Source organism: Apostichopus japonicus, chromosome 10 (genome assembly GCF_037975245.1).
Source record: "Apostichopus japonicus isolate 1M-3 chromosome 10, ASM3797524v1, whole genome shotgun sequence".
Classification (NCBI taxonomy): Eukaryota; Metazoa; Echinodermata; class Holothuroidea; order Aspidochirotida; family Stichopodidae; genus Apostichopus; species Apostichopus japonicus.
The window spans coordinates 12,276,829-12,288,863 of record NC_092570.1 but is presented as its reverse complement, the minus strand read 5'-3'; the positions used below and the strand labels follow the sequence as shown (position 1 = coordinate 12,288,863).

Genomic DNA, 12,035 nt, shown 5'->3' with positions numbered 1-12,035 from the left:
GGAAGAAAATTTCAGCAAAATAACTATATTTGAAAATTTTGAAGTGACTATCTGCATACATTGCACACTGTGTTTGCACTACTTTATAATGTAGAGGTCGGATGACATCATGTGCATTCACCATGTTATCATGAACCTGTGCATTGTGTTTGCACTACTTTACAATGTAGAGGTCGGATGACATCATGTGCATTCACCATGTTATCACGAACCTGTGCATTGTGTTTGCAGTACTTTACAATGTAGAGGTCGGATGACATCATGTGCATTCACCATGTTATCACGAACCTGTGCATTGTGTTTGCAGTACTTTATAATGTAGAGGTCGGATGACATCATGTGAATTCACCATGTTATCACGAACCTGTGCATTGTGTTTGCAGTACTTTACAATGTAGAGTTCGGATGACATCATGTGCATTCACCATGTTATCACGAACCTGTGCATTGTGTTTGCACTACTTTACAATGTAGAGGTCGGATGACATCATGTGCATTCACCATGTTATCACGAACCTGTGCATTGTGTTTGCACTACTTTACAATGTAGAGGTCGGATGACATCATGTGCATTCACCATGTTATCACGAACCTGTGCATTGTGTTTGCAGTACTTTACAATGTAGAGGTCGGATGACATCATGTGCATTCACCATGTTATCACGAACCTGTGCATTGTGTTTGCAGTACTTTACAATGTAGAGGTCGGATGACATCATGTGCATTCACCATGTTATCACGAACCTGTGCATTGTGTTTGCAATACTTTACAATGTAGAGGTCGGATGACATCATGTGCATTCACCATGTTATCACGAACCTGTGCATTGTGTTTGCAATACTTTACAATGTAGAGGTCGGATGACATCATGTGCATTCACCATGTTATCACGAACCTGTGCATTGTGTCTGCAGTACTTTACAATGTAGAGGTCGGATGACATCATGTGCATTCACCATGTTGTCACGAACCTGTGCACTGTGTCTGCACTACTTTACAATGTAGAGGTCGGATGACATCATGTGCATTCACCATGTTGTCACGAACCTGTGCACTGTGTCTGCACTACTTTACAATGTAGAGGTCGGATGACATCATGTGCATTCACCTTGTTGTCACGAACCTGTGCACTGTGTTTGCACTACTTTACAATGTAGAGGTCGGATGACATCATGTGCATTCACCATGTTGTCACGAACCTGTGCACTGTGTTTGCACTACTTTACAATGTAGAGGTCGGATGACATCATGTGCATTCACCATGTTGTCACGAACCTGTGCACTGTGTTTGCACTACTTTACAATGTAGAGGTCGGATGACATCATGTGCATTCACCATGTTGTCACGAACCTGTGCACTGTGTTTGCACTACTTTGCAATGTAGAGGTCGGATGACATCATGTGCATTCACCATGTTGTCACGAACCTGTGCACTGTGTTTGCACTACTTTACAATGTAGAGGTCGGATGATATCATGTGCATTCACCATGTTATCACGAACCTGTGCATTGTGTTTGCACTACTTTGCAATGTAGAGGTCGGATGACATCATGTGCATTCACCATGTTATCACGAACCTGTGCACTGTGTTTGCACTACTTTACAATGTAGAGGTCGGATGATATCATGTGCATTCACCATGTTATCACGAACCTGTGCATTGTGTTTGCACTACTTTACAATGTAGAGGTCGGATGACATCATGTGCATTCACCATGTTATCATGAACCTGTGCATTGTGTTTGCACTACTTTACAATGTAGAGGTTGGATGATATCATGTGAATTCACCATGTTATCACAAACCTGTGCATTGTGTTTGCACTACTTTACAATGTAGAGGTTGGATGATATCATGTGAATTCACCATGTTATCACAAACCTGTGCATTGTGTTTGCACTACTTTACAATGTAGAGGTCGGATGACATCATGTGCATTCACCATGTTATCATGAACCTGTGCATTTTGTGTCCATCAAAGTTATGACTATTATGCTAGCTATTCTTAAATTGTAGACATTGTTTGTGTTAACTTACTACTCGATGTAAACCATCCATCAGAATGTTGTAATCCAAACACTAAGTAGTGGTTTTGGAGTCACAATGAACCAAGCAAATATTTGTCAGGTTTCACTGATGGAAAATATGAAAATTAAAAAAATTGCCCAGGGGAACTTTTATAAATTTGTTAGAAGTTTGTAGCAAACTGAACTGAATGTTTTGTCTTGCTCCTGTTTTTTACCTCATTGTTGTGATCTTGGATTGGCCCCAACTTGATGTGAAGTTTATAGGAATATACAATTACTTTAACCAAATTGTAAGAAATCAGTTATATTTAGGACATAAAGGAATTAGTTCCTTACAGTATTTCATGTGTTCCGTCTGTACACTATAGATACAAACCTTATTTCAGTTAGAAATAATTGCATGATCAGTTTCCCATTTTGCAGTGTAGAATGACATTTTCTCTTCATTTGGTCTCTCCTCCACAGACTCTGGTCCAGTCACACAGATACTTTTCTTTACATGCTTTTGGAGTATGTATGCGGTGGTGAACTATTTTCATTTTTGAGGCATGCTGGACGTTTTTGCGTTGCCAAAAGTTTGTTTTATGCAGCAGAGATTGTTTCTGCTTTGGATTATCTCCATAAGGAAGACATTGTTTATAGAGACCTTAAACCTGAAAATATCTTATTGGACAGGGATGGCCACGTCAAATTAACAGACTTTGGTTTCGCCAAAAGACTGAAAGACAGGTAAGTTGATATCTTTCTTTCTGTTCAAGATGACAACCAATCATGTCAACATGTTTATTTTAGTTTAGACTTAACAAATTTAAACTGCATTTGAAACATATCTGTGAGGCTATGAGTGAATCATTTAATAAATGTTTTTCTTGTTGTCTCAAAAGTACATTAAATTCACTACTTTCTTACTCACCTTCTATGCCTACGGACTGAAACCATTTCAATACTGTGCCCCTTTTGAAATGCTGCCCTCATCATCTTCTCAATGTACCATTTTACAACCTGCAACATGTGTTCTAGCATTCCCTTTAAAATCTTGTTGGATTGCCGTTTCTACCCAAGCCCTCTTTCCATCCTTAAACTTTGTCCACATCGCAATCTTGTATAACAGTCATGGCATATTTTACTTTTGTCAAGGAATAGTCTTCTTTTTGTGTGTGTAAACATAAAGGAACCTACATATCCTTTGACATTCTCCTGCTTTTCTCACATGTATTTGTCAAGTCAGGTCCTAGTTTAAACACCTTCATCAGATCCTGCTAGACATGTTTTACCTTGAGTTTAGCAATCAGGTTGTCTGCATGCATACTGTAGGAGGGTTTTGTACAATTATCTTAACTTGAATGTGCCTTTAACTGTTACTTTATTAGTTACAGTTATGGTAAGAGAGATCAAACAACTAATAGATTGTAAACTGATTAATAATATTAGTAAGGAATCTCAGCTGCAGTGATGGTGTGTGCATGCATGTGTTAATCTGTGCATCACATTTAATTGAATATTTCAGTTTACAGAAGAAAGCAATCAAAAGTAATACTGATAGTTGCATTTAAATAAAATACTCTTTGAAATATAAATGGTTGGATGGGCCAGACCATTTGTATTTTTATCTCAATACATTACATGTATAGAGATATTGTAACAGAAAGTGGGACTCTCTCCTCTCTTAAAAATTTTTCAGCGTCTTGATATAAAGTTCTTTTTCTCTGGAATTTTCAGAGCAAGCATATATCATATAGGCCAACAAAAGTTACTATTTTTTATTCGAGAATTTGATCTCATTCTATGACTTTTTCACCGATTTATGTCCAAATCGGGCCAATTTGGTCTGAAATACAGTTTAAACAACCCATTTTTGCACACGCTCCAAAACTTATGTTTTATGAAAGAGAATAGAATAGAATTGTCTGTCAACAGTGGTATCGGCTAAGATAGGGTCCTATGTATTATACAGTACCGCTCACGTATAACTCGCGTAGACGTATACTCTACGTTTATCTACGCGATTATACGCGATTACACGATGTTATACGTTTCTGTACGCGACTTTCTACGCGGTGTCTACGCGGCGTCTACGCCGTGTCTACGCGGCTTAGGGCTTCGCTTCAGTGCACCTGAATAGGGATTATACGCGCGTAAAGACGTACAATCTCGTATAATCTGTAAACGTAGGATATTCTCAGCCGCTTTATATAGCAGAGCTTCTATGGGTTAGAATAAACTGTGATGCAGAAAAGAGTCGGTAAACTCAACAACAAGTAATGTCTCCTAAGCCTTTCCAAAATATTCAACCACAGAGTAAGCATATACTTAAGCCGTTAAGAATAAGAGTAACAAAGAAAACAGCGCTACTAGAAGTACAAACGATCGATACAATCAGTGCAGGAAAACTTCAGCAAGGAAACTATCAATTACAATGTGCACCAGTCTGTTAATATTTATACGAGTTCCTCCCGTTGGGCATTCAATTGAATGTAGGTAACAATTAATGAGAACAAGGTAGGCCTTGGCCTATCCTACCTTTTAGCCTTCATCGAAAGTTACGCCGTATATGCCTCGCAAGAAAACCACGATAACCGTTTAATGAAAAAAAAAACAATATTTGAACTTGAAGATCTGACTTCCCCCAAAAGCAATGACAAGGTTTTGGTTAGGCCTACTATGAAAAAATATTTTCAGAAGAAAACCCTTACGATTTTTTTCCACAAATATTGAGGCTTAGGTATTAGTGCTTCCTCACAATCAAGGAGCCTCCAAGAATTTCGCTCCGCTTACGTAAAACTTCTATATATATATATAACACGTGGAAAGACCCGATTTTTTACACACATAATTCCCATTGACATTAGTCACGGAACATAAATTGGTCATCGACATTCGAACTTGCCCAGGTTCACTTCACCATGGGAACGAAAGAAGTTTTATCAGTCAAAGTTTATGATTGGTTGCCTTTTTAATAAAATGTTATCGTTAACACAAACATAAGCGACTTTGGATACTTTTCCTACTGTATATGTACAGTAGCGTTTCTATTTTGCACTCCTGGCACGATGCCAAACAAAATATTTCGAAATGCAGTGTATTGCTTTTTTCACAAGGGCCATTGCTGGTATGTTATATTGAAAGTACATAGGCCTGGCCATTCAGAAAGTGTTGAAAAATCGTGTAAGGTGAATTAATGATTTGAACAAAGTCAAAGGTGATACAACTTTGAACACAAAATTGCTGCGAAGAAATATATTGAAGTAACGTCATGTTTTGACAAAAGCATTCAATGTACAATAACTCTTTACCTTTTGAAACAAAAATTCAAGCAGAAGGAGTGGGGAGCAGTAACATGAAATAAGAGAAATATCGACATATTGATGATAATGGCCATCGGTATATCTTATCCTGGTTCTAAGTGGCTTCCGTTCAACAAAAATATCGTTTTACCTAGGCTCAAAACGTCGCACAAAATATTTTCAAAACAACGGTACACATGAAGTAATCCAATAAATCCCAGACTGAATAACGAATATAAATACACTACAGCATCGTTACTTTAAATTTTACCTCCTGCCGACACAACCGAAAATGTTTAATGTTTAATATGTAGCACGGAGATACGAATTGAACTTTTTAAAAAAAAATAATTTCAACGTTTTAACATGTCACTCCCGTAGCTCCTTAAAAGTTGCTAAGCTTTTTATTGATAACGCCGAACGTACCGCCATTACCAGACACACAAGGCGCCACGAAATGTAACACTGTTTAAAAAGTCGGAAACATCTGAAAGTACTAGTAATATGCAAATGTTACGAACGTTTTACCCCTACGTTAAGTGTATTTTTTCTCACCGTTCAATCGTCCGGTTATTTTCCTTTTTTTTATCTTCAATGGTTATCGAAGTTTGTTTTTGACAATGAGGAAATGTTATTCGCAAAATTTGAACACATTGAGAAACAAATCCCAGGGCGTAAAATCTCACGAACATAATTGTACTTCCAGGAATCCAGGGTAAAGCTCGTTGCTGCAAAGGTTGAGCTCACACGCGCTAAGCAAGGTACCTGGGAGACTGCTTGGGCCACCCCTCCTCTCTTACGAGACGGGTTAATATAGTGTCGCACGTTTTTGGCAGTTTGCCAGGGTTGTAACAACTCCTTGTTAGGTCAGAATGGAATGCAAATTAACAGGTGTCAGGCTTGTGAGCAGAAACCAGGACATGACCTAGATTTCCAGGGTAGTCAATATTCCGCGCGCGCACCTGCAGTTGGGATATTTGGTGATCACGTTTTAGTACGCATGACATGGGAAAACAAAAACCTCAAATGAAACTTACTGTTGGAATACGTGGATTTTACTCTTCTGATGTTCGGTTACAACTGGTTCTTATAATGTCAAGTTGAATGGAGCTGGTAAGCATCTTAGCGCCATTTTAAATTGTGCTCGAACACTTTTGTCATGGCCAATCAGTCTGTGGATCCTAAATGTTTTTTATTTGGCAAACGGACATTCAAGGGAAAAAGTCATGCAATTGGAAACTGTTTTCCTACATTCTAAGAAGTATAAGTTTTTTTACGTAACACCTCTTTTTTTGTTCAAAGTTTTGTTTTAGCATAGGCCTAGGCCTACTCAAATCAACTGAGGGAGAACAGGATGTTCAATGAAGGTTTACATATTTTCATATGAAAGGTCCGCCGTTTTGCGGCAAATTCTCTGCCTCTTTCAATACATATTTTCCAATAACACACTTCTTGCGACAAAAAATTACCATACGTTTGAGTTGTTCTTTTTTTTCAAATAAAATAATGTTTCTCGTACGAAATCTGAAAAAAAACGGGCGGCCATTATTTTTTCTTTTCATTGCTTTAATACTAGTTCGGAATACGTTGCTTCCTTTACAAAATATTATTTAATGATAGTTTAGATTGCTTGTAATCCGAATAGACACCCGGGGATTCAGGAAAAAGGAGGCCCCTTGTGCAGGCGAAAAACATGTTTTGTTTTTAACCGGCCCTGCTTCAAAGTTGTTCGGTGGAATTTTTTCTTTTCATTCCAACGAACCAACGGTAAATTAAATAAAAATTGACAAAGAAACGCTTAGTAATACTTTATTATTTCTTCCAAATGTTGACAACTATTCAAAGTAAACTAATCCTCCGTGGAACAGAACCTCTACAACTGAAAAATAAAGTCGGGGAAAGAAACACTGAATAGATACCCAATTAACAAAAAAAATTCTATGCCATCAAACACTTTACCTTCGTCCCCTTCGCTGCAAAGTGAATATCACCTCTTAAACTACGATGTAAGAAACGGCTGTTTTAAACATCTCACTAACTCTTTCGGCGACTTTAATCCCTATTCATTGAGCACAATAGCATTTCCTGCGTATAAACTCGTAGAGGGATTATACGCGGTGTCTACGCGGCCTCTACGCGGCAATTTCTTTGTCAACGAGTTTATACGCGAGTGTACGTGTTTATACGTGTTTATACGATTCTGTGCGCGTACACATGTCCAGTTATACGTGAGCGGTACTGTATATTTTATTAACATTTTAAACTTTCATTTGTTGTTTACAGGTAGGTATTAATAAGAATTTTACCAGCTGTATATGACATTTTATGGCTTTTATTTGCTTTATTTGATGTTTAAATGATTTTTCTTTCTTAAAACAACACTGAGCTGCCGCCTCTACTTTTAGTAAAAAGGTCCGTTTTTGATGATTAAGCCCCGCCCCCAAGTCTGTTTTGTAGCAGATTGGCTATGACTCATGGCAGCTACATGTTAGATATACGATAATGGCTACCCTCGCGACGAATTTTCTGTATTGTAGTTAGGTACGCCAGGTGTAGTGTATTGCATGCTAATTACATATACAAATTCTGTACTGCTGTATTCTACGTAGTGCATTTAATTTATATTAGGCCTTCGTTTTTGTAACATCCATTTAAGGATAGTACTGGTGTTCAGGTAGCTTTTCAGAGCAAGGGCCATGATAAGTTTGTTTGATTGCCCTTCATGTATTTTGTATAATTACGTATACACATTCTTGTATTTCTGAAGGCTACTTACTGTAGGCCTAGTGCATTTAAAGAAATATATATATAGGCCTAGGCCCCCTAGGTCTATTAGGCTTTCAGTGATAGCCACATTAGCATTGTACTGGTGTTCAGACAGCTTTTCCTAGGAAGGACCAGGGTAAGTTTGTTGATGGGTACGTATAAAAGAGGAGCCGGCCATAGCATCACAACTTTTATAAGACTATAAAAATTGTATAAGGTTATGTTTTATTTATAAGATGTATAAGGTTATAAGAAGTATGTTTAGCTTTCTTTTGAACCTGTAATGTTTGACATCAAATGTACAAAGAATTAAAATAAAATAGCAAAATGGAGAGGAACTGAGGTGGCTATTAGGGGAGGAGGAGGCCACCCATCACTTGCATATAAAAACTTGTAATCTTCTTTTACATTATTTTTTCCAAGTCATAAATCCATGAAATCTTCATGTCAGAAAAATTGAGATGGAAAAACGTGGGTTGTTTTGATATCTAGAAGTGGACACAGTTTTGATGGTAGTCACCACTACAGTCTACAGTAATATACAGTAGGTCAATAGGCCTAGCTCTCAAGGCAGGCATCAAGAATATGGTCGAGTTGTTCGCCTCTTCTGATTTGGCCGTTTGTCATTGACGTCAAACTATATGACCAAAAAGTCCAACAGAGACTGACCCAAGATGAAGGATACCACATAAAAAACAAGTTCTTAAATATTCTATGACATTACTAAACCTTGCAACGTCGTTCTTTCGACTAACAGGCAATGAGCGCTAAAGGCAAGACTAGCAGGATAAAGTGTAACCTGCAGAGACTATTCGTGGCAAAGTAGCAAAAATGCAAGTTATATATTCGTTGTACCATGATTGATATTGATAATTGTAGAGACAGAGCAAAGATTTGAAATTAGGAATCAAAATTAAAACTTCCAGTATTGAGATACTGCGTCATTGATGCTCTTGTTCTTTGCATTGTATGACTTTGTGTCAGTCTGAACAAGCCACGTAATATCCGTATTCATACTCCACAATCTAAGTAGTAATTAAATATCCGATATCAGACAGTAGATTCGGTTTTGGGTATCCGATATCAGACAGTAGACTCGGTTTTGGGTATCCAATATCAGACAGTAGACTCGGTTTTGGGTATCCGATATCAGACAGTAGACTTGGTTTTGGGTATCCAATATCAGACAGTAGACTCGGTTTTGGGTATCCGATATCAGACAGTAGACTCGGTTTTGGGTATCCGATATCAGACAGTAGACTTGGTTTTGGGTATCCGATATCAGACAGTAGACTCGGTTTTGGGTATCCGATATCAGACAGTAGACTCGGTTTTGGGGTATCTTATCGTATTTGCAAGCAGGGTTGGTAAAAACTGTTTTACTCTTTTCTGTTTTAAGATGAAGAATATTACTTAAAGCTTGGCAGGGGAGGGAGAGGGGAGGGGGAGGGAGGAGGGGAGGGGGAGGGGGACTATGGAACATACCCATCCCCTCCTTTCCTGTCCTACCTCTAGTTGGAATACTTACGTGAATCACAGCTCAGCTCTTCCTACTCTGGGTCTTTCCTGTTTGACCTTTGTTAAAGTCCTTCTAATCTGGCTCTCTTCACCTTCACAAATACCAGTGTCATGCAAGCTGCTGCTCCTTGGAAGATAAATTAACACTTAATGCTTTGAGGGAGGACTCATTCTGAATCAACATATTGGGAGAAAATGATAACTTGGAGTTTATTTACAGTATGTACAGTATATATGTAAGTGCGTGAGTGTGTGTGTGCTAAATATATGCAGAAATCCAGGCCACCCATTCATGTTTTGTTTAATTTATTGACCTGCATTCTAGGTTATACTAGTCTCTGAGGAGGAGTACATTGTTTGGATGCCATCAATGATTCCCTTTACCTGCTGGGTCTAGCTGGTTTACATTCATGCAGCAGATGAATATGATGGCCCCTTCAATAGTTCACAGATCATAATGGTAAATTGCAAATGCTATACGCTGTATCCCCAGTGCACAGAAATTCTGTCTGATAGATAGTCATACACTAGGGTAAGGGCAAATGTGATGTCAACTTCTTGGAACACGCACAGCAAAGCTCTTGATTGGGGGACATAGATTTGACAAAGCTCTTGATTGGGGGGCATAGATTTGACAAAGCTCGCAATTGGGGGACATAGATTTGAAAAAGCTCTTGATTGGGGGACATAGATTTGACAAAGCTCTTGATTGGGGGACATAGATTTGACAAAGCTCTTGATTGGGGGACATAGATTAGACAAAGCTCTTGATTGGGGGACATAGATTTGACAAAGCTCTTGATTGGGGGACATAGATTTGACAAAGCTCTTGGAAAGTAGTATTTCATGTTTTATGTCTGCTGAAAGTATCATGGTAATTTATTAATAGTAGATTGCAAAGGCAGTTTGTCCATGCTGGAACAACAATGACATTTGATGCAATACGGTTGGAAGCAAATTCAAGCAATTGTATAGCTCACAAGTTGTAATGCTCAACCTCTCTTATATTCCTCTGTTCCCTTCCCCCTCACCCTTCGATACAATTGTCCCTTTTCCTTATATCCCCCTTACATCCCTGTAGGCCTTTGCATCTCCCTCCTCCCCACAATTAAGAGCTCCCTCCCCCCCTCCCCTCCCCCAAGAAAGAAAAATATATTAACTTGTCAGGAGAACCCACTTTTGTCAAAGTCAAGGGTTACCTCAATTTTTTCAGTTTAAGTCCGGCCTCTATGCAACTATTCGTTTGTACCATTAATTCCTGTGAGATCTGCAGACGTTTAAAGTCTGGTATGAATTTGATGGATGACTCCAGGATGAAAGCATGCATGGTATTTAGTAGCACTGCCATAGTCTGCCTACTGATGTAGCATTATGACATTTATTGCACTCCTTAACACTGTTTCTCACAACACATACAGTATGTAGTGTATTAGCAATTTACCTTAGCTTGCCATAGTTTGTATTAAGCCATTTATGAAATGTGTATAGATGGGAGCTTAAACCTGCAAGAAAATTACCAATAAACATGGAAAATTCAAAGGATTCTGGTTAGGTGTTTTGATAAATTGTCAAGGAAGTGAAGAAAGGACTGAAACAGCTTGGCCTTTAAAATTTTACCAGACTAAAATATTCCCAAGGAAAAACAAGCACTGAAAATGACATAAACGTGTATAGGGCAGATGGTTTCAGACTAAAATAATTTAGTTTAAACAATGTACCCTTCACCCATTTACTTTCTATACTTGCCTTGTTATGAATCTCCCCCACCCCTCCCACCCCCCCCCCAAATAAACCCACTTCCCTTCTTCTACCCACAATATCTATGCCTTTTACATCAAAGTCTTTGCTTGACAGTTAGCTACTACTCCCCAATTAGAAGCATTAACTTAAACTTCAATTATTAAACAAGCCTCTCTTCAGATGGTACATGATCCAATATTCAGTATTTTCTTGTAAAAGTTGTCCAGATCTATTGATGCTTTGAAACTGATGAATTAATGGTGTTAATACATGAATATATGTATTTGCTTTATATAGAAGGACTTATATTGTGTATTTATGTGATTGTTCCATTACCTGTCTCCTCTCTGCTATGCAAACTTCCTGGTAGTGTTTTAGCCTGTTAATGTATGTCCCTCTATATTCACCATCTTGATGTCATTTAGCTATAATGTACTGTAAGTGTAACTACCTGTGTCAAGGTACCTTTGAATGTGGATGGAACATCAGGCCATCCTTTTCTCCTGTGGAAATCAGTCGGAATAATAATATATTGTATACAAATGGTATTGTATTGTATTGTATTGGAGGGAATTAATCCTGAAGGAGAGTGAGATGAAATGAAGTGCCAGAATGTAATATTAGATGGGTAAGTCCAATGTTCAGAGTAACAAGTGGGAGGTGGGAGGGAGAGGGGGGGGAGGGGAGAGATGAGGAG

At 38.3% G+C, this 12,035-nt stretch overlaps 1 protein-coding gene across 2 annotated transcripts in view; it reads left to right on the top strand.

Annotated features, from left to right (window-relative positions):
• LOC139975365 (cAMP-dependent protein kinase catalytic subunit PRKX-like) overlaps positions 1 to 12,035 on the top strand; it is a 72,117-nt gene that overhangs the window by 33,052 nt on the left and 27,030 nt on the right. For both annotated transcript variants that reach the window (XM_071983262.1, XM_071983261.1), the window contains one exon: positions 2,496 to 2,759. In XM_071983262.1, coding sequence (XP_071839363.1) covers positions 2,496 to 2,759 — 264 coding nt within the window. The remainder of the gene's footprint in view (positions 1 to 2,495; positions 2,760 to 12,035) is intronic.